The sequence below is a fragment of the Pseudophryne corroboree genome, chromosome 9 (genome assembly GCF_028390025.1).
Source record: "Pseudophryne corroboree isolate aPseCor3 chromosome 9, aPseCor3.hap2, whole genome shotgun sequence".
Classification (NCBI taxonomy): domain Eukaryota; kingdom Metazoa; phylum Chordata; class Amphibia; order Anura; family Myobatrachidae; genus Pseudophryne; species Pseudophryne corroboree.
This window is the reverse complement of record NC_086452.1, coordinates 329436080-329460372: the sequence shown is the minus strand read 5'-3', so window position 1 is coordinate 329460372 and position 24293 is coordinate 329436080. Positions and strand designations below refer to the sequence as shown.

The 24293-nt window shown below is 40.3% G+C and overlaps 1 protein-coding gene across 5 annotated transcripts in view; it reads right to left on the bottom strand.

Moving 5' to 3' along the window:
- Positions 1–24293, bottom strand: part of KCNJ4 (potassium inwardly rectifying channel subfamily J member 4) — a 189760-nt gene that overhangs the window by 6149 nt on the left and 159318 nt on the right. For 4 of the 5 annotated variants that reach the window (XM_063940540.1, XM_063940541.1, XM_063940542.1 and 1 more), the window contains one exon: positions 1860–2454. In XM_063940540.1, the coding sequence (XP_063796610.1) occupies positions 1860–1879 (20 nt within the window). In that variant the 5' untranslated portion in view covers positions 1880–2454. Of the gene's footprint in view, positions 1–1859; positions 2455–21058; positions 21197–24293 lie in introns of those variants that run through there. The other variant, XM_063940543.1, reaches the window with a different exon arrangement.

Genomic DNA, 24293 nt, shown 5'->3' with positions numbered 1-24293 from the left:
TCACAATGTAGCTCTTGTGTGACAATGCAAAAGTGAGATCAATAACACATAATGGGGGGGATTCAAATGTTATAGCACCCCCAATCTCCCGTTTTAAGTGACGGGTGATCGAGGGGTGATATTCAAATGCCCCCACTTATCGCCCCTATTGTGCCCATTACACTCGGGTTTAGGCACATAAAGCACCTAAACCAGATTAAAGTAATGGGCAAGAGCATGAAAATCCCCATTTCAGTGCCTAAACAGGTCTCTCTACGCACATTTCAGCTCGCTATCACCGGGGGAAGCGAGCAGAAATTAACTTGTCACGCTCGCACGCAATAACATTAGAATACTGCTGGCGGACGCGATAGGGGGCGGGAGAGGGGGGCGGAGATTTGAATCTTGGCCAAATACTTGTATTTTAGGTGAAATGGTGTACAAATATTTCACTAGTAATTGTAGACGTGGCAGAATATTTGGGAAATACTTGTAAAAATTAGCAATTCATGTAGGATCTTTAAAATGTCCATAATATAGATCAATTTACTAATTCTAGTTTAATTTATTCATTCCATTGCTAAACTGTCCGGGATTCTGACCACATCCCATCTGTCCAATATAACCAGTAAGTGCTCAAACTGTTTTGTCACTAGTTAGAAAGCACTTACAGTAGCAGCAGGGTTCTGTAACCTTACCTCCTGGTCTTTACTGCTTTAACAATGTATATCCTATGCCATGATTAGTCTTCAATAGTGTATTGTCTACAAATAGATTTGCAGACAATAACACATGCATTCATTTTGTTATAATTGAAAAATATAAGTAACAGATACTGTGATTGATTTCTCATTAAGTTAAAAATTTGCTTACCTGTAAGACAAGTAGCTTAAAAATATTAACATCATTAAAAACTGCCAGGTTTAGGGATAGGTGGATGAACTATAAAAGCAAAGTACAGTTAGGGTGGAATTCAATTGTTTTGTCACTACCACAGCTCCCTTCTAAAGAGACTGGAGCTATTCAATTATTTGTGCCACTGCCCGCTGGGCTCGAGTGCTGCAAGCGGCCATTACTTATAGTGGATTTCTGTTTTCAGCCTCCTGAGGCATGTGCAGAAATCCAGCCAAACTAGGGCTTTTGGGTGCCTTTACCATGATATTAGATGACAGAAGATGCTTTATGTGGCTAATCCACTGCATTTTGTGTCCTACAGTACATATGTGATACGTAATTGTCATCCGCGGCACTCGCACCCAATGGCACAAACAATTGTATAGCTTCAATCACTTTAGACGGTAACTGTGACTGCAATAAAACAATGAAATTCCTTCCTTCGTGTTAAACATTTCTTTTTTCTGATGGTGCTCAGTGGTGCGTAGTCTCGCCACCACCTATTTAATTTTGTATATTTTTAATTGATATAACTTGTTCCATAAACAGGAAGAAAGCAGTGAATTAATTTAAGATTTTAATAAAATAAGTGTTTGAAGACTTGTCCACAGTATGGAAGCTGCTATAAATCATGTATCACCTTTAGGTGAATACCAGCACTTTTTTTTTTTTAAGGAAAAAAGCCCTGATGTTAAAGTTACCTATTGGGTGAAACCATCAAAGCCAATGCTTTACTTACTAACTTTCTAACTTTTTACTTTCTAACGCCTATAGTTGTACTCTTTATTTGCTGAATTACAAATGCAGCCATGGAACTCACTTTCTCTACTTGGAAATTATGGCCATGAAACCAATTTAAAATGAAGTGAATAATGCACTGTAATATGTTATTAAAACTGATCAAGAATAACAATAGATAGGATATCTGCTAAATAAAACCCCAAATTTGTATGGGAGGGCTGTGATTTATGGAGTTGTGCTCTTACCTGCTACGGACTGTATCCATTGCTAATATTTATGCCCCAGGAGACAGATTTTGAAGTCTCTAGTGCAAAATCCTCCTTAGCTGAGGCCTTCTGGGGTCGCCATCCAATGCGCATCCAAACACATCATTGCAGATAAGAAATCATGCCAATTTTTTTTAAAGTGGTATCTTTTGCTACAATTTCAATTCTGGTCGTTTCATTGCTTGGAAACGTAATTTAAAGTAAAAAGATATTCCTGAATCTTCTCAATGAAAAGGTGACAATGTGGTGTTTGAAGTGGGTTTTTGATGTCTGTAGTCTGTTTAATACATACAATCCTGATTTAATTGCCTTTTAATGTAGGCTTTCGATTTGAGAGATGGATCCCTATAATCTTCATCCTAAACTTTGTATTGTGGTAACAGAAGATCGGCTAAAAACTTTTAAGTTGTGTGAGAAGTGAGATTTCCACCTCAGCTGTCTTAGCGCAGAGTTGCCTTTGTGGTTCCGCATGAGAATCTTGATGTTGGTGCTTTCTGTGGTAATGTAAGAGAACCCCACATATACTTAGCAGCAGAATCTCAGGCTGCCCTGTATCCGACAATCCACATTCTTACTGTAGGAAAAAGAAAAAAGAAAAATAGCAACAGATAAAAGAAATATCAAGCCAAATCCTTCTAAAAACCATCTGCTGTAATGTTCACAGTGGAGAACGTGGGTTATTTTTATCTGTTTCTTCATCTTCCAGTTGCATAATAATTCTTGATAGACATTTCTGAATATGAATATGGATTTTAAAGGCTGAGAGAAAATCAGGATGTTTAATATCGTGTGAAGTTACTGGGTACAAGAGATATTAAAGTCATATTTGACAGCAGTTTGCAATGCATCTTAGTGTTTGTTCATTTGGAATAATGATCTGCATTGGATGGTAGATGACTGGTACTCTCAAATCATAAAGACACACTGTGTTTATACAATAGTTCATATGAACAGCAAGTATATTAATTTATAAATTACGTAAACCTATTATTACATAATCAAATTGTGGGCTACAAAGTATTTCCATTTATATCCATCCAGAGACGGGCTATCAGACAGTACTAATGAAGAGAAAAGAAGGCTTGTTTTACAATGACAGAATAGACAAAATGAGGTTGTTTAATGTGGAAAGGGTACATTAGTTGTACAGACACCCAAACAACAGATATCAGAACCAGTGTCTCAAAGGGCCAGAAACACATAGCTGCTGGCTGATCTTTCCTGTCATGACTAAGGCCTATCACGGTATATAGTATACAAACATGTCGAGGCAGTAAGAGAGAAGAGGACCCATGTGCAAGCTCTGTGTGGGCCCCCTCCTGTCTCCAGAACCATGGTACCTTGCCACCTTGCCATGTTTCCGGAGATTTCTCTATTGCACATGCAGAAAACATTGAGAAAATGGCTGCTGTAGAATTTTTCCAGTGATTTCTGCAGTTCTTCAGTGCTGGCTGATGCCAGATTCTGGAGAGGTAAGTATAATTATGGGTGCGGTGTGGGCCCCCATGGACCCAGGAGCACGTATGCACCGCACACCCTGCAACCATTATTAATATGATATTGCAAATATGTGGCATAATGATCTAAGAAATCTGACCAATTATTATGAGGCAGTATTGTACTTTCTGGGTCATACATTCTATGGTATGTTGCCTGATATTGGCTATAATAAAACATAAGCATGTGTAGCCAGCATTAGAGATAACCTTAACGTTATTTCAAAAATGTTCAAGATCAATACAAAGATTTTTTGGCAACATTTATTTCATGGGACGCACAGATAATAAGGGTCATTCAGTACACTTAAGTAGGCTTGTTTTGCTTCCTCTGGATCAACATAACAAATGAAAAAATTTGGTAAGCCTGAATGTGACAAAATGCTTTTTATTCTAACATTTTTTATGCAAAATTATATAAAGTAAATGCACAAAGACCTTCAGCAAATTGACAATTTGTGTACAGTACTATCTGATCCCCACTAAATTTTAATTTAACCCTCAATAACATTTGTTAAAAAAAGTCCCACCTCAGAATTATCACAATATTGGGCTCTAACCCATGCACATTTCCATAGAACAGGGGTAGTCATGCACCATCCAGTATGTCCTGCCAAAGATACGCTGCTAGGGCATGCTTTAACAGTGTTTAGCTGCATACACAGAGTGCGATATAACTACCAATATGGACTATATAGTCCCTATCAGTAGAAAACATGTATACACCTTGCAGCTCCCGTGGGGTTGGTATTACAAGAATAAATAGACTGTGCAGGCGGGTCAATTTTGACTAGAAAGTGTACAATCTAGTACATAGTATAGTCAAAATTGGCCATAATCAAAATCCCACAGTGTGTATATAGTCAATATCGGTGGTTTTGGGCTCCAGGGAGTTCAAGGGAAATCACATAGTACAAAGCGGCCACATAGGGAGAATCACACCATGTGTAGGCCCCTATATGAGATGCTTGGGTGTGTAGTTCTACAGAAGCTGGAGTGCCACAGGTTGCCTACCCCTGCTATAGAAGCAGGGCCGGTTCTTGCCCTTGTGGCGCCCCGGGCAAAAGTTAGGGGCGTGGCTTAATATGGGGGCGTGGTCAGTCACGCCCCCATTTGTAGCGCCGCTGAAAGGGGGGGGGGAAAGTATACTTACTATACCCCGCTCCTGTTTCCAGACCCTGCAGACCGGCGCCGCTCTTCTCCTCGGATCTATGGGAGAGACGTCAGTCATGACGTCTCTCCCATAGCACAGCATAGGGCGTAGCGTCTGGTTCCCTTCTCACAGCGGGAGGGGGGGCACAGTGGGGGGACACTGCTGGGGCGCACACTGACAGTGGCAGATCTTGCCATGGTGCGGCGCCCTCCGGATGGCGCCGGCGCCCTCCGGAAGGCGGCGCTCCGGGCAAAAGTCCTGCTTGCCAGTGGCAAGATCCGCAACTGTATAGAAGATGGGCACAGATGCCCAAAAATGGGCAAGTGGTACAGCAAAAGAAATCAGTCTCAGTGTAGCCTTAAAATTAGTGTATGTGCCAAAACCTACACGTACAGTTACTGTATATGCAAAAGTGTTTTTACACACTGCAAATTACTTCCAATACGCTTAATGTGCCCGGTGTTTTGAGCTTTAATCTTCCGCTTGCAATAATTGTATTGTCTAATGTTTCCTCTGAACCGTCCTATGTAAAAAAATTGCACTTACATTTCTATTCACAGAGAAGTGAAAAGAGTAGAGAAGTGAGCCAGTGGAGAAGTTGCCCATGGCAACCAATCAGTATTGAGGCAACATTTATAAAGTGCATTCTATAAAATGATATGTAGCATCTGATTGGTTGCCATGGGCAACTTCTCCACTGGCTCACTTCTCCACACTTTTCACTGCTTTATGAATAGACTCCTTAAACTTTAGATGTCTCCTTCACCTGCAAAACTATCTGCAAACACACAAAGTACAGGTGCAATAATGTCATTAATGGACAATTTATTGTATTGCTCTTAATTGCCATTTCCTGGAATTTGTCATTTTAACAGAGCTAAATTGCCTGCATGTCTAATGTTGCAGATATTTTTTTTTATTAGGCTACGCATAACTGCAAGAAGTTCATAATTTATTGTTTATGTGTTTCACCAAAGAAAAACCTCATGAGTCAGATTACAAGTACTCAATTTTTTTCTGCTCTTAACAAAATGAAGCATGATGGTAAACATTTTAAATTTGACACATTCCATCATAACATAACTTGTATCAACTCCTGAAAATCTCCAATGTAACAGTAACCAAAATCTCAAGCTGATTCAGTAGAGAGCTAACAGCTGTTGGCTGCATACATTTTGATGACAAATACACACTTGGGTCTCTGTATTCAGTGACACGTGTTGTCAGGTGAGGGAGTTCTTGTAGCAAGAGAAGGGAGGGGCTGTGTGCACTGATATTCTATTTGCATTTAAAGCTTGGTCTGACATATGATTAAATAAAAAGCTTAATTTAAAGTACAGTTTATTAATGTGTTTTGTAGAATGACGTATACATTTAGAGTTTGGTATACAAGGTCGACAGTTATTAGGTCAACAGTGTCTAGGTCAACCCCAAAAGGTCAACATACAGAAGGTAGACACTGACAGATGGTCGACATCGACAAAAGATCAACATGGAAAAGGTCGACACGTGAAAAGGTCAACATGAGTTTTTTTAGTTAATTTTGGAGTCATTTTCTCCGGATTAGCAAGTGGAACCCCAATAATAAGTGTGCCGCATGGCGAGCAACAAGGCTCTTATTCCCAATCGTAGTCCAAATGGATGGTAAAGTAGGCACAACATTAACGCCCTCTCCCCCCCGCACCCCCCCCCCCCCCGGCTGCCTAATTTTATTATTTTTAGTAGTTGTTTATAAGCCCTAGCCAATTTAATAGACAGTCAGTACGTCGACACCATCTGAGCAACTTGCACAAGGCTGGCAGGTCCGAAAGGTTGACAGATCAAAGGTCGACAGTTATTAAGATCTACAGGTAAAGAGGTTGATGGATTCAAAAGGTCGACATGACAATGGTCGACACAAGTTTGTTTGTATATTCACGTTTTTTCAAGATATGCTTGATTTACTATCCACATGGACATCTATTGGGAACAGTAACCTGTGACGAGCAAAGCGGGCCTGCAAGGGTTCACCTTTGTACTGATGGTGGTCATATAACATTGAATATACAAGGTTTGGCCAAAACACAACAAAAAACGTTGACCATTTGTACCTGTTGACCTTAACCAATGACAACCTTTTATCTGTCGATCTTTTGTACCTGTTGACCTAATGCATGTCGACCATACATTATGTTGTCAATCTATTCACTTTCTAACTAGACATTGTAGATCTATTATATACACCTTGTCGGAGCCCTCTGGAAGCAACATCAGTGACACTGGTGGGAGGAATTAGAATCGACCCCTATGTTAAATACACTTTTTAAGAATAGGCTGCTGCTTAAATGCCAGTGTTGTTTGTTTGTCCAGCCCCAGGATAGCTCCATTAGATAATGTTAAAAACATGCATGGGGCTGGGAGCCCTCAGTTATGTTTCAACACTTTTGTTCAAGATCCCAGTTGTTTTGCAAGTGAAAGTCAACCAGGATTTTCTAAGTGTGAAATTAATCCTGGGTTCCCAACCCTGCTCTTTACCAGGGTCAGCCTGAGACCTGGGAATTTGATGCCTAATAGACCCGGCAATTTCCTGGGTCCTAAGTCTGAAAGTATAAGAGAAAATGAAAGTATCATTTCACATTTTTATTTTTCTTCTTTATGAAAACTAAAAAAGAAAGTGGCCAATAGTTGCCTTGCCTGTACCAATCGGATTATTGGGAGGTATGCAATAGTAAACCCATGCTTTGGAAGCCTTTTGAATATCGGCTGAGTGCACTCCCTGATACAAAAAAATCCTGGCGTACTGCCATGTGAGGATATGACAACCAACTATCAGAGTCTACTGGGTTTCCATCAATAACTTTTACTTTCTCTCTAGCTTTTACCAGAGTAGGGACATTTAACTATCTAAGGTCAGATCTCTTTTCTGACTTCAAGATCAGGAAGCTGATCAACTGGTTCAATAACATTTTCAATTTCAGTAGGTGGTATTTCATTCTGTGCCCCACTACTGCTCTCACCATTGTCTGGCTCACCAATCATACTTCAAAAAAGGGAACATTTCAGACTCAGAAGACACTCCCACTGCCACTGTATCAGTAACATTTGCAAATGTTCTGGGTTATTTACTTCTGTAACAAATCGTCTTTCCCACAATTTCCAGAAGAGAGCAAAGTCTCTCCACAATATCGCATCGTACATCAAACCATGAACCAAACCCACAGGGACTACAGTGGAACCACAATGCGTTTCTATGTTGACCTCCACAGTAACATAATACAGAGTATCCCCATGTATGCGAGTCACGCCAACAGTTTTCCCCTTACAGTTTAAGGGGTTCACCAATTTGGCTTTGATAAGAGTAACCAGGCTACCAGAATCTAACAGAACCTTTACCCGTCAACCTTCTATAGTTACTATACATATTTGTTTATCCGACTCAGCCTGTCGGTCTGCAGCGCAGGCTAGCAGAGCAAAGAAAGACAGTCTGCGATTGACATAAGCAGTATCACATTGCATAGGTTCAGAAGTAAGCGAACAATTAGCAGCAATACGGGCGAAACCACCACATCGAAAACATTGGCTCATACTATTATCAAGTTTATTTTACAGGGTACGCTATGGTATTTATAATGGGTGCCAGGTGTGCGGTGTACACGGGCCCCTGGGTCCAAGACGGGCCCACATACCTTATACCCATTATACTCTTCTCTTCACCTACTGGGCAGATTATATATATATATATATATATATATATATATATATAAAAGTCCAAAAGAAAGCAGGAGCACTCACCAGTCTTCAAGATAGTAAAAGGTTTTTTATTCAGATCATCAGTGCAAAATTCAGATCAACGTTTCGGTCTACTTGTAGACCTTTGTCAAGATGATTATACACTGAAAAGATTACCCTTATATACCCTATATAAGCCCACCCACCAATTAATCAGAAGCAACACCCCCACACCCCATACAAAGACAACAATGACAATAAACATAACACAAATACACATAAGACATATAGAGATCAATAATTAAAATGCCAATCATCGCCCTACCTAATTCCAGTTATAATAGTACACACCGATCTCGTGCATACCATTCAAAACACACTGATGACCTGAGAGCTCCGGCGTGTGTTCCACAGGTATCCTCACTTCCTGCATGTGGAGCGCATCAGCTGACCGGAAGTCAAACGCTACCATGGCAACAAGGCGCCGAGACCAGAGAATATTAAATCCGTTATACTATTAGTATTAAGAGCACAAGCTCCCGCAAAAGATCAAATGATCTCAACTATAACTAAAGATATGTTAAGGGCTCTTAGTAAAATTCATGAGGTTAAATAATTACTCCATCTACCGGAACTGATACGTTGCCATGGCAACTAAATACCTTATTCAAAGTATCTAAAAACTGGACTGGATAGGTAGGGCGACGTAGGTATCAGGGGGACCATATAGTTAATATGTGCATGCAAATTAGTGTACATGTATACATATAGGTACACATATGCATCCACATGCACACACAGATAACCTGCAGGACTGATTTAAACATATTATAATACCTATTGGAAAATTCCATTAGGGAAAAAAATTTATTTAATGAAAAAAGAGGACTGCTCCCTAAGTAGAGCACTCCTATCTTCAAATTGCATAAAGGAGAAGAGACCATGTCTAGGAATACAGAAAAAAAAAAGAGAAAAAGAAAAAAAAAAAAAAAGGACTAAATCACAGATAGGCCACCATCACAGGCAAAAAAAATAAAAAATAAAAAAATATAAAAATAAAAAATATTTGAAAAATGAAAAAAATGAAAAAAATTCCACATTTATTCCAGAAAAATGCCATAATGAATGCCATCATTGAGGCCACGAGGTCTTAAAGTATCTAGGCGGTGTATCCAAGCCGCCTCCCATTTCAACAAGATCTTTGCTCGATCTCCACCTCTTCTCAATGGTGCTACCCTATCAATCACCATACTTTTCAGAGTCGCAAGAGGGTGACGGGCCTCATAGAAATATCTGGCCACCGGTTTATCGGAGTTACCATTAATCAGAGCTTCTCTAACAGACAGACGATGGTTTGCCATCCTTTCACGAAAGGGGCGAATTGTTTTGCCCACATAGACGAGGGAGGACATGTCAAAGTATAGACAACAAAATCAGATGTGCAGCTCAGTCTATGTCGGATAAATATTTTAGCACCAGTATGCGGATGATGAAAGTACTCTCCACTTGTCATACTCCGACAGGTGGTACAATTAGTGCATCTATAGCATCCCATTTTTTTGGGTGCCAGCCACATATCCGAAGCGGACCCAATTGGTCTGTCTGGCTGCATTAGGATGTCCTTCAAATTGCGCGCCCGTCTAAAGCTCAATAAGGGTCTATTTGGCAATCTCTTTGTTAATGATGGATCTGTTTTGACCATTGGCCAATGTTTGTTGACCATTTTTCGTATGGCAGGTCCTGCTGTATTGAAAGTAGTTGAGACAACAAACAGGTTTTTTTCGGATACCTTCTTCAGTGAGTGCCCTGCATGGATTTTCTTTGCCTTTTCAAGGCAACTCATGATGGTATGGTCATCATATCCCCTGGCCTTGAATCTATTTTTCATATCCTCCAACTGTATGGTAGTAGTATTTGGATCTGAGTTGTTCCGAAGAACCCTCATAAATTGAGAAAAAGGTAAGTTACGTTTTAATGATCCTGGATGGTGGCTATCAAAAGATAATAATGTATTCCTATCGGTCATCTTCCTAAACAATTTGTAACCATAGCCTGACTCAGTAGTATAGACACTTACATCCAGGAAGTCAATAGATTCCATATCAAAATGCATAGTAAGCTTAATCGGGGAGTCAAGTGAATTAAGATATTCAAACATCTCAAGAAGGGATTCCTCAGTGTTGTTCCATATTAAAAAAATGTCATCAATAAATCGCCGATGGAAGGCGATACTATCCCCAAACCGCGGGAAGATGTTTTGATTTTCATATTCATCCATATAAAGATTAGCATATGAAGGGGCGATATTACTCCCCATCGCTGTTCCCGCCGTTTGGAGATAGTACCGCCCCCCAAAGCGAAAGTAATTACATGTTAAGATGAGTTCAAGCAATTCCATCAAGAATTCAGTCGGTGGTGTCCCAGTATGTGAGTCAATCAAGGCCCGCCTAGTGGCAGCCAGGCCAGCACCATGTGGGATCACTGTATAGAGAGACGTAACGTCAAGAGTGACAAAAATCCCTCGATCAACATAGGGAAGCAAATTCAAAAGTCTCAAAAAATCACCCGTATCCTTAAGGTAACTACTGGTTTCCTTAACACAGATCTGTAAAAAGCTATCCACATATTGGGCCACGTTGGAAAATAGTGAATTACGTGCAGAGATTATCGGGCGTCCCGGCGGTTTATCCAGTGTTTTGTGAATTTTTGGCAGTAAATACAGTATTGGGCAAATAGGAAATTTTGTTTTTAGGAAACCAGTAGTTTCCTCATCAATCCAACCATGTGCTAGAGCGGCATCCAGTAATTTATCCAATTGACTCTCAAAGATCAACACCGGATCACTCGGTAATGGTCTATAAGTGTCACTGTCCGCAAGCTGTCTCAGTGCCTCAGAATTGTAATCACTGGTGTCTAATAGTACCACCGCCCCACCCTTGTCGGCAGGTCTCACGGTAACCCGTCAGTTATTCTTTAAATCACTTAGAGCCCTTCTCTCAGCCCCAGTAAGATTATATCTACACTGTTTGTGTTTTTCAAGTGACTTTTTTACATCCTGATCCAACATCCTAGTGAAGGTCCTTATACTAGGATTTAGGGATGGGGGGTCGTAGGTACTCTTTCTCTTAAAGATCTTAGAGGTTTGAGCATTAGTCATAGGATTAGAGAATTTTTCTATGAGTCTCAATTTCCTACCGACCTTAAATCTATCAATGGCCCAATCAAATTCATTAAATCTAGGTGTAGGTATGAAGCTCAAACCTCTAGAGAGCAGACCAGTTTCTGAGGATGAGAGTTTATGTGAAGATAAATTAATCACTGATTCTTCGTTGCTTTCGGTTGTTTTTTCTTTTCTTTTGTATTTGCCCCGCCGGAGGTGGGGCCTTCTACGTTTAAAGGCAGTTCCCCAAATTGTGATCGGGTATTAGCCCTAGGTAGAGGGGGCTTTGAACGTGTCTGAGAGTCAGAGGAATCCCTCTCTGATGAAGAAAAACTATCAAAATGTGCCTGATTCTATTTATATCTGTTGCCCCTGAACCTAAATGAGGGGTTTTCATTCCCGGTCAGCCAGTTATAGACTCTATGATCCTTATAGTCCCTATCAACTTTCTCAAGTTTAGATCGTTTAAAGGAAATAAGATCTTTGCGATATTTGTCGGTTTGTTGTTTAAGTTTTACCATCCATTGTTGTGTATTATCTTTCTGTAGAGAGTCAATGGCTGCCGGTTTAAAACTAGTGATCTCAGTTCTAAGCTTTTTCAGGTCACTCCCTACTTCCTCAATCACCAGAAGAAGCAGATCGAATGAGCACTTATTTAAAATAGAGCACCACTTACTACAAAAGGATGGGTTGCCCCTCCCAATTGTAGGGATATTTTTCAAACGAAAGCCCCGTGGGATCTGCTTCTTCCGGAAGTAGTCAGATAGAAATTGTCCGTGTAACAATAAATCTATCTCCCTCTTTTCAAGGTTCAGAAGTTTATGATATAAATCTAGAACACTTTCTGCTGGAATCTGTTCAAAATCGCTAAACTCAGACAATACCCGTTCAGCATCCTCATCAGTAAATGCCAATGAGTCATGTTCAGCCGCATGTAATAAATCAGTAGAAACAAGATTCTCCATATAGAGAATAAATCAGCCGTGTCTAATCACACTAGGCAAATCCCATCTATTAGTCTATACCACTGAGTCAGGTCAAAAAGCGCAAAAAAATGATATGTATATAATCACAATCATATGTATATATACATCAAAAGAAAAATGTAAAAAGAAAAAAGGAAAAAATGTATATGGGAAATTTTTTTTTAGAGTTTCAACACCAGAAGAATTTTCTCCATAGTATTATATAAATAACATTTCATAGAGGAATATCTGTAAGAAAAATATATATAGAAAAAACAAATATCCATATGAGTCTTAATAGCAGGGCAGTCCACAGGTCATCAAGGTCCAATCCATTCAATAGATGTTCATTAAAAGTCTTTCAAAAAATAGATTAATTAAATCCATATAATATAGTCACTGGTGCAGGACATAATTTGCAAAATCATGCAAAATATCATATACAAGGTAGTGTCCACACTCACGTGTTATATATTAGTTTGCTGGGGTGACATCCAAGTAGATGATAACAGAGTCCCATTCTAACACAAGTCCAAAAGAAAGCAGGAGCACTCACCAGTCTTCAAGATAGTAAAAGGTTTTTTATTCAGATCATCAGTGCAAAATTCAGATCAACGTTTCGGTCTACTTGTAGACCTTTGTCAAGATTTTTTTAATATGGAACAACACTTAGGAATCCCTTCTTGTGATGTTTGAATATCTTAATTCACTTGACTCCCCGATTAAGCTTACTATGCATTTTGATATGGAATCTATTGACTTCCTGGATGTAAGTGTCTATACTACTGAGTCAGGCTATGGTTACAAATTGTTTAGGAAGATGACCGATAGGAATACATTATTATCTTTTGATAGCCACCATCCAGGATCATTAAAACGTAACTTACCTATTTCTCAATTTATGAGGGTTCTTCGGAACAACTCAGATCCAAATACTACTACCATACAGTTGGAGGATATGAAAAATAGATTCAAGGCCAGGGGATATGATGACCATACCATCATGAGTTGCCTTGAAAAGGCAAAGAAAATCCATGCAGGGCACTCACTGAAGAAGGTATCCGAAAAAAACCTGTTTGTTGTCTCAACTACTTTCAATACAGCAGGACCTGCCATACGAAAAGTGGTCAACAAACATTGGCCAATGGTCAAAACAGATCCATCATTAACAAAGAGATTGCCAAATAGACCCTTATTGAGCTTTAGACGGGCGCGCAATTTGAAGGACATCCTAATGCAGCCAGACAGACCAATTGGGTCTGCTTCGGATATGTGGCTGGCACCCAAAAAAATGGGATGCTATAGATGCACTAATTGTACCACCTGTGGTAGTATGACAAGTGGAGAGTACTTTCATCATCCGCATACTGGTGCTAAAATATTTATCCAACATAAACTGAGCTGCACATCTGATTTTGTTGTCTATACTTTGACATGTCCTTGCTCCCTCGTCTATGTGGGCAAAACAATTCGCCCCTTTCGTGAAAGAAGGGCAAACCATCGTCTGTCTGTTAGAGAAGCTCTGATTAATGGTAACTCCGATATACCAGTGGCCAGACATTTCTATGAGGCCCGTCACCCTCTTGCGACTCTGAAAAGTATGGTGATTGATAGGGTAGCACCATTGAGAAGAGGTGGAGATCGAGCAAAGATCTTGTTGAAACGGGAGGTGGCTTGGATACACCGCCTAGATACTATAAGACCTCGTGGCCTCAATGATGGCATTCATTATGGCATTTTTCTGGAATAAATGTGGAATTTTTTTCATTTTTTTTCATTTTTCAAATATTTTATTTTTATATTTTTATATTTTTTTATTTTTTATTTTTTTGCCTGTGATGGTGGCCTATCTGTGATTTAGTCCTTTTTTTTTTTCTCTTTTTTCTTTTTTTTCTGTATTCCTAGACATGGTCTCTTCTCCTTTATGCAATTTGAAGATAGGAGTGCTCTACTTAGGGAGCAGTCCTCTTTTTTCATTAAATAATTTTTTTTCCCTAATGGAATTTTCCAATAGGTATTATAATATGTTTAAATCAGTCCTGCAGGTTATCTGTGTGTGCATGTGGATGCATATGTGTACCTATATGTATACATGTACACTAATTTGCATGCACATATTAACTATATGGTCCCCCTGATACCTACGTCGCCCTACCTATCCAGTCCAGTTTTTAGATACTTTGAATAAGGTATTTAGTTGCCATGGCAACGTATCAGTTCCGGTAGATGGAGTAATTATTTAACCTCATGAATTTTACTATGAGCCCTTAAGATATCTTTAGTTATAGTTGAGATCATTTGATCTTTTGCGGGAGCTTGTGCTCTTAATACTAATAGTATAACGGATTTAATATTCTCTGGTCTCGGCGCCTTGTTGCCATGGTAGCGTTTGACTTCCGGTCAGCTGATGCGCTCCACATGCAGGAAGTGAGGATACCTGTGGAACACACGCCGGAGCTCTCAGGTCATCAATGTGTTTTGAATGGTATGCACGAGATCGGTGTGTACTATTATAACTGGAATTAGGTAGGGTGATGATTGGCATTTTAATTATTGATCTCTATATGTCATGTGTATTTGTGTTATGTTTATTGTCATTGTTGTCTTTGTATGGGGTGTGGGGGTGTTGCTTCTGATTAATTGGTGGGTGGGCTTATATAGGGTATATAAGGGTAATCTTTTCAGTGTATAATCATCTTGACAAAGGTCTACAAGTAGACCGAAACGTTGATCTGAATTTTGCACTGATGATCTGAATAAAAAACTTTTTACTATCTTGAAGACTGGTGAGTGCTCCTGCTTTCTTTTGGACTTGTGTTAGAATGGGACTCTGTTCTCATCTATTTGGATGTCACCCCAGCAAACTAATATATAACACGTGAGTGTGGACACTACCTTGTATATGATATTTTGCATGATTTTGCAAATTATGTCCTGCACCAGTGACTATATTATATGGATTTAATTAATCTATTTTTTGAAAGACTTTTAATGAACATCTATTGAATGGATTGGACCTTGATGACCTGTGGACTGCCCTGCTATTAAGACTCATATGGATATTTGTTTTTTCTATATATATTTTTCTTACAGATATTCCTCTATGAAATGTTATTTATATAATACTATGGAGAAAATTCTTCTGGTGTTGAAACTCTAAAAATTTTTCCCATATACATTTTTTCCTTTTTTCTTTTTACATTTTTCTTTTGATGTATATATACATATGATTGTGATTATATACATATCATTTTTTTGCGCTTTTTGACCTGACTCGGTGGTATAGACTAATAGATGGGATTTGCCTAGTGTGATTAGACACGGCTGATTTATTCTCTATATGGAGAATCTTGTTTCTACTGATTTATTACATGCGGCTGAACATGACTCATTGGCATTTACTGATGAGGATGCTGAACGGGTATTGTCTGAGTTTAGCGATTTTGAACAGATTCCAGCAGAAAGTGTTCTAGATTTATATCATAAACTTCTGAACCTTGAAAAGAGGGAGATAGATTTATTGTTACACGGACAATTTCTATCTGACTACTTCCGAAAGAAGCAGATCCCACGGGGCTTTCGTTTGAAAAATATCCCTACAATTGGGAGGGGCAACCCATCCTTTTGTAGTAAGTGGTGCTCTATTTTAAATAAGTGCTCATTCGATCTGCTTCTTCTGGTGATTGAGGAAGTAGGGAGTGACCTGAAAAAGCTTAGAACTGAGATCACTAGTTTTAAACCGGCAGCCATTGACTCTCTACAGAAAGATAATACACAACAATGGATGGTTAAACTTAAACAACAAACCGACAAATATCGCAAAGACCTTATTTCCTTTAAACAATCTAAACTTGAGAAAGTTGATAGGGACTATAAGGATCATAGAGTCTATAACTGGCTGACCGGGAATGAAAACCCCTCATTTAGGTTCAGGGGCAACAGATATAAACAGAATCAGGCACATTTTGATAGTTTTTCTTCATCAGAGAGGGATTCCTCTGACTCTTAGACACGTTCAAAGCCCCCTCTACCTAGGGCTAATACCCGATCACAATTTGGGGATCTGCCTTTAAACGTAGAAGGCCCCACCTCCGGCAGGGCAAATACAAAAGAAAAGAAAAAACAACCGAAAGCAACGAAGAATCGGTGATTAATTTATCTTCACATAAACTCTCATCCTCAGAAACTAGTCTGCTCTCTAGAGGTTTGAGCTTCATACCTACACCTAGATTTAATGAATTTGATTGGGCCATTGATAGATTTAAGGTTGGTAGGAAATTGAGACTCATAGAAAAATTCTCTAATCCTATGATTAATGCTTAAACCTCTAAGATCTTTAAGAGAAAGAGTACCTACGACCCCCCATCCCTAAATCCTAGTATAAGGACCTTCACTAGGATGTTGGATCAGGATGTAAAAAAGTCACTTGAAAAACACAAACAGTGTAGATATAATCTTACTGGGGCTGAGAGAAGGGCTCTAAGTGATTTAAAGAATAACTCACGGGTTACCGTGAGACCTGCCGACAAGGGTGGGGCGGTGGTACTATTAGACACCAGTGATTACAATTCTGAGGCACTGAGACAGCTTGCGGACAGTGACACTTATAGACCATTACCGAGTGATCCGGTGTTGATCTTTGAGAGTCAATTGGATAAATTACTGGATGCCGCTCTAGCACATGGTTGGATTGATGAGGAAACTACTGGTTTCCTAAAAACAAAATTTCCTATTTGCCCAATACTGTATTTACTGCCAAAAATTCACAAAACACTGGATAGACCGCCGGGACGCCCGATAATCTCTGCACGTAAGTCACTATTTTCCAACGTGGCCCAATATGTGGATAGCTTTTTACAGATCTGTGTTAAGGAAACCAGTAGTTACCTTAAGGATACGGGTGATTTTTTGAGACTTTTGAATTTGCTTCCCTATGTTGATCGAGGGATTTTTGTCACTCTTGACGTTACGTCTCTCTATACAGTGATCCCACATGGTGCTGGCCTGGCTGCCACTAGGCGGGCCTTGATTGACTCACATACTGGGACACCACCGACTGAATTCTTGATGGAATTGCTTGAACTCATCTTAACATGTAATTACTTTCGCTTTGGGGGGCGGTACTATCTCCAAACGGCGGGAACAGCGATGGGGAGTAATATCGCCCCTTCATATGCTAATCTTTATATGGATGAATATGAAAATCAAAACATCTTCCCGCGGTTTGGGGATAGTATCGCCTTCTATCGGCGATTTATTGATGACATTTTATTAATATGGAACAACACTGAGGAATCCCTTCTTGAGATGTTTGAATATCTTAATTCACTTGACTCCCCGATTAAGCTTACTATGCATTTTGATATGGAATCTATTGACTTCCTGGATGTAAGTGTCTATACTACTGAGTCAGGCTATGGTTACAAATTGTTTAGGAAGATGACCGATAGGAATACATTATTATCTTTTGATAGCCACCATCCAGGATCATTAAAACGTAACTTACCTATTTCTCAATTTATGAGGGTTCTTCGGAACAACTCAGATCCAAATACTACTACCATACAGTTGGAGGATATGAAAAATAGATTCAAGGCCAGGGGATATGATGACTATACCATCATGAGTTGCCTTGAAAAGGCAAAGAAAATCCATGCAGGGCACTCACTGAAGAAGGTATCCGAAAAAAACCCGTTTGTTGTCTCAACTACTTTCAATACAGCAGGACCTGCCATACGAAAAGTGGTCAACAAACATTGGCCAATGGTCAAAACAGATCCATCATTAACAAAGAGATTGCCAAATAGACCCTTATTGAGCTTTAGACGGGCGCGCAATTTGAAGGACATCCTAATGCAGCCAGACAGACCAATTGGGTCCGCTTCGGATATGTGGCTGGCACCCAAAAAAATGGGATGCTATAGATGCACTAATTGTACCACCTGTCGGAGTATGACAAGTGGAGAGTACTTTCATCATCCGCATACTGGTGCTAAAATATTTATCCGACATAGACTGAGCTGCACATCTGATTTTGTTGTCTATACTTTGACATGTCCTTGCTCCCTCGTCTATGTGGGCAAAACAATTCGCCCCTTTCGTGAAAGGATGGCAAACCATCGTCTGTCTGTTAGAGAAGCTCTGATTAATGGTAACTCCGATAAACCGGTGGCCAGACATTTCTATGAGGCCCGTCACCCTCTTGCGACTCTGAAAAGTATGGTGATTGATAGGGTAGCACCATTGAGAAGAGGTGGAGATCGAGCAAAGATCTTGTTGAAACGGGAGGCGGCTTGGATACACCGCCTAGATACTATAAGACCTCATGGCCTCAATGATGGCATTCATTATGGCATTTTTCTGGAATAAATGTGGAATTTTTTTCATTTTTTTCATTTTTCAAATATTTTTTATTTTTATATTTTTATATTTTTTTATTTTTTATTTTTTTGCCTGTGATGGTGGCCTATCTGTGATTTAGTCCTTTTTTTTTTTCTCTTTTTTTTCTGTATTCCTAGACATGGTCTCTTCTCCTTTATGCAATTTGAAGATTGGAGCGCTCTACTTAGGGAGCAGTCCTCTTTTTTCATTAAATAAACTTTTTTTCCCTAATGGAATTTTCCAATAGGTATTATAATATGTTTAAATCAGTCCTGCAGGTTATCTGTGTGTGCATGTGGATGCATATGTGTACCTTTATGTATACATGTACACTAATTTGCATGCACATATTAACTATATGGTCCCCCTGATACCTACGTCACCCTACCTATCCAGTCCAGTTTTTAGATACTTTGAATAAGGTATTTAGTTGCCATGGCAACGTATCAGTTCCGGTAGACGGAGTAATTATTTAACCTCATGAATTTTACTATGAGCCCTTAAGATATCTTTAGTTATAGTTGAGATCATTTGATCTTTTGCGGGAGCTTGTGCTCTTAATACTAATAGTATAACGGATTTAATATTCTCTGGTCTCGGCGCCTTGTTGCCATGGTAGCGTTTGACTTCCGGTCAGCTGATGCGCTCCACATGCAGGAAGTGAGGATACCTGTGGAACGCACGCCGGAGCTCTCAGGTCATCAATGTGTTTTGAATGGTATGCACGAGATCGGTGTGTACTATTATAACTGGAATTAGGTAGGGTGATGATTGGCATTTTAATTATTGATCTCTATATGTCTTATGTGTATTTGTGTTATGTTTATTGTCATTGTTGTCTTTGTATGGGGTGTGGGGGTGTTGCTTCTGATTAATTGGTGGGTGGGCTTATATAGGGTATATAAGGGTAATCTTTTCAGTGAATAATCATCTTGACAAAGGTCTACAAGTAGACCGAAACGTTTATCTGAATTTTGCACTGATGATCTGAATAAAAAACCTTTTACTATCTTGAAGACTGGTGAGTGCTCCTGCTTTCTTTTGGACTTGTGTTAGAATGGGACTCTGTTCTCATCTACTTGGATGTCACCCCAGCAAAGTAATATATAACACGTGAGTGTAGACACTACCTTGTATATATATATATATATATATATATATATGTAACCCTATCTTATCCTCCAATCCCTGAGATTGTCTGGTTACTATGTAATAAGTTAGGAGTGCCTCCACCCAAGCGTTAGTAAATCCCTGGCTTGCTTGGGAAAGCCTTAAAAGAGTAATTAATGTTACCCCTTGGGTGAATATTCCATATAACACTAACCTTTACACACTTGGTGATGTTTTTCAGACCCGTCGGAGACTTCTGGACTGGAACTTCAATACACAGGTAAGTATTTTGTTTGTTTTTATTATACTGCAGAATATCACAATTTTATATTTCAGGTAAGAGTGAATCACAAATAGAGTACCTTGCTTCTCAATGTATAATGATAATAATAATAATCGCAATGTATAATAATAAAGCAGACAATGATACTGTACTATAATATAAACTACCCTTCCCTCTATACAATATTAACTGCATGCATATACAAAAAAAATATACCGGTTTGTTAAATAAAAACTAAATTTCATTAAGAACTCATAGCTCTTTCTCTATAGATCTATTAATAGTCGTACTAGTCTCAGCGACGTATATCAAGTCCCTAGTTAAGTTTTAGTTGGGTATTGAGATGAATAACTCGTTGGTGCTCTGTTGGGGCCCTTGACGGAGATAGATACTATGCGTGGAGCTTGCTATCCACTGATAAATCCCCTAACGCAGGGTAGGTCGGTTCTCCAATGAATGATGTCTACCAGTCCCGGTTGGATTGCACCATATAATTCCCTTGTAGCTGACCTCTGATAGGTGGAGAGCCCCACTACCAGCCATATAAGGGCTTGTGAGGACACTATACCTGGGCTCATTTAGTTGAGAGACCTGAATCTTCCGTAGATGACTTCTGTCCGTTAAATGTTATTCCCTGTTATCAGGGATAAGTCCATAGGCCTAGCTCCTCCCTCTGGGCAGCCTTGAGTTAATGGTCAGAGTCTGCGGCATACAAACATGAGAGCCGGGGAAATATAAATCTTCCGCATTTGCTGTGTCACAGTGATTGCAGGGAATTGTTTCTGGTGTCACAGTGATTGCAGGGAATTGTTTCTCTAGTCTCTCCCCATCAATTATATATATGTTCAGCTTGCACTGCTCTCTAATAAGGGGGTTAACTCCTCTATCCCTCTAGTGTAAAGTGTAGGTGTTTGTCACTCACGTTTCCATTGTCACAGTCTTCCCTGTGGTAGACACTGAAGACCAGGGAGGTGGTTCTTTAAGTTGGATACCACTCCCCTGGGCGGCTCCCCCAACTGCGGCTCTGTCGGTGCTTTAGGTATGCAAACCAAGAGGCGGTGTCGGATCTGGTCTCCTCCTACTGGGAGGCCTTGGGTAGCGCTGCTGTCGCTTCGGTGCGGTGGGTAGATCAGCGGTCAGAGCCTCCGTCCCGGATCTCCTTACTCAACGCTGTCCTGGAAGCCGCTACGATACCTGCTGGCTGTCCGCTATTCACTTCGGTGTGGGTAAAGTATCTCTCTCCCCAGGCGCGTGATTGCGGTTCTCCTAGTCAACGGCGGCTCCGGCTTACAATTCCCGTACCATCCTCACTCGATCTCTCTTCTGGCTGGTCCTCTCTCCTGCCGTCCGTTAGTTACTCGAGCTCCCAACAGTCTTTTTTTCAGTTCCCCGGGGCCCCTCGTGCCTGGCTGCTAGAAGCTTCTCTACTGCCCACTCTCCCCCAGTGCTTGAAGACACCATATAATCATACCCAGCATATAAAGAGCCATATTATTAGTCTGTAATATAATAGTTTTATCATACACATATATACAAGGGGGGCTTTAATAAACTGTACTTTCTTAGCCTAATATATATATATATATATATATATATATATATATATATATATATATATATATATATATATATAGGGCTACATTCTCCCCCTGGCAATTCTGATGGGATAATTTAAATTAAGGAATCACCATCTCCTTTATATATTATTACTTCGCACTGTTCCCCCAGTAGACCAACAACTGGGGTTCTCAAAATAGGGCCAAGGCAGAACAAACTGAGGGTGTACTACCAATGGTACCTTTGTTGGGGTTCCCAATTGATCATAAGTGAGAACCCGAGGGGGCTTTCGGGTTCGTTGTGGCCTAGGAAAGGTAAGGGGAGCAATTACTGATTCGTTGGTGGTATCCCCAATGGATCCACCCCATAAACGCGAACCACTTTCCCCTTCCTCACTCCTTTCTTCAACCCTAAGGCTGTCTTCCTGTCTCCAATCATCACTAGACAGTCTAGGTACATTATCACGGTTATTACCATCAACGGCAATGTCCACCCTTTCAGCTGCAGAAGATCCACTATCTTTATAGTACCTTCCACTATAGCAACCTTCATTCTCTTCCTCATCTACCTCTATAGCAAAGGGTTCCTGCGGTTCCGGATCAGGAGGCCTCACTTCCGGTCGAATATTTGCTTCCTCTATCTCATTGTTTATCCATCGAGTATCTTGAGATATAGGCAGTAAATGTTGGCGATGGTAAGTTAATAATGTACCCGTTCCTTCTTCTGGTTTGAGTTGATATAATGGAAGGTCTGAAAATTGCCGGATGATGATATAGGGCTGGGGACGCCACCGATTAGTGAGTTTCCTCCGTCTTTGGACTCCTAAGTTTCTAATCAACACTCTATCTCCCGGAAGCAACCGATGTTCTCTCACATGGCGGTCATATTGTATTTTGTTCTGCTCCCCTGATCGTTTGGCAGCTGCTTGAGCGAGGTGATGAGCATTCTTCAACTGCTGCTGGAGACGCTTCACGTACTGAGTATGGGAGGAGGCAGCAGGGGTGTTAAACTGTGTCCCTAAACACACATCAATTGGTAGTCTAGCCTCTCGACCAAACATAAGAAAATAAGGTGTATACCCAGTAGACCCATTCCTGGTGCAATTATATGCATGTACCAATGAGGAGATATATTGCTTCCACTGTAGTTTCTATTTGGGATTCAACATTCCTAACATATTTAATAATGTACGATTGAACCGTTCTGGTTGGGGGTCCCCTTGGGGGTGGTAAGGGGTTGTTCGAGATTTCTTAATTCCACAGCAAAGGCATAGTTCCTGAATCAGCCTGCTCTCGAAGTCCCTCTCTTGATCGGAGTGTATTCTTGCGGGCAATCCATAATGCTGGAAAAACTTCTCCCAAAGCGTCCTTGCCACCGTTACCGCTTTTTGGTTAGGAGTCACGTAGGCCTGTGCATAGCGAGTAAAATGGTCCGTAACCACTAAGATGTTTCCATCTTTGCCTCCTGGCTCTTCCAATGACAAGAAGTCGATACATACTAAATCCAGAGGCCCAGAGCTCTGGATAGTTACTAAGGGAGCACCTCTGGTAGGTAGGGTCTTCTGTAGGACACAGTTCCCACAGGTCTTACAGAAATGTTCAATATCTCGATTCATAAGAGGCCAGAAGAAACGATCTGAAATCAACCCGTGGGTTTTTTCGTACCCCAAATGGCCATGTCGATCATGCAATTCTGACAAGACCAACTGTTTATATTTACTAGGTAATACAATCTGCCAACTTTTACTGCCATCTGGGCGTAGACTGCTTCGATAGACTATACTATTCTGTAATCTCAGGCGTTTCCATTGGCGTAGTAATACTCGAGACTTAACAGTCAGATTCTTTTTCACCTCATCAGTAGGATGTTTCTCTAACATATGTACAATCGGGGCTATATCCAGATCAGCTCTCTGATTTCTAGCCAGCTGGGCCGAACTGATGATTGCCAATCCCTCTACCGAGGATCGACTCAGGCTACGATACTGAAGTGGTATGGCTTGATCGGAAGCTCCAGTTAAATTAATAGCCGCCACCGTTGCATTCCTAGTTATACGGATCTGGTGACAGAGTCCTTTTACAACTACTGCTGGGACTTCTACCCATTCATTGGGATCCTCATTAGATTGCGGATGGGGCATTCGAGATAACGCATCTGCGTCCAGATTGACCGTCCCTGGTCGGTATTTTAGGGTGAAATTATAATTACTTAAAGCTGCCAGCCACCGGTGACCTGTTGCATCAAGCTTGGCAGTAGTCTGGAGGTAAGTTAATGAATTATTATCAGTTTGCACGAGGAATTTTGCGCCATAAAGTTAATCGTGAAATGTTTCAGTTACAGTCCACTTGAGGGCCAAGAACTCTAATTTATGTAAGGGATACTTCTTCTCACTACTGGATAGTCCCCGACTAACATAAGCAATGGGTCTTAGCTGTTCTTCTTGCTGTTGGTATAAAACTCCTCCCAGCCCATCCAATGAAGCATCAATGTGAACTTCATAGGGGAGCTCTGGGTTCGCGTAGGCTAAGACAGGAGAGTTGGTTAATCTTTTTTTCAGCTTTTCAAACGCCTCTTCACATGGTAGGTCCCACCGACTCCCA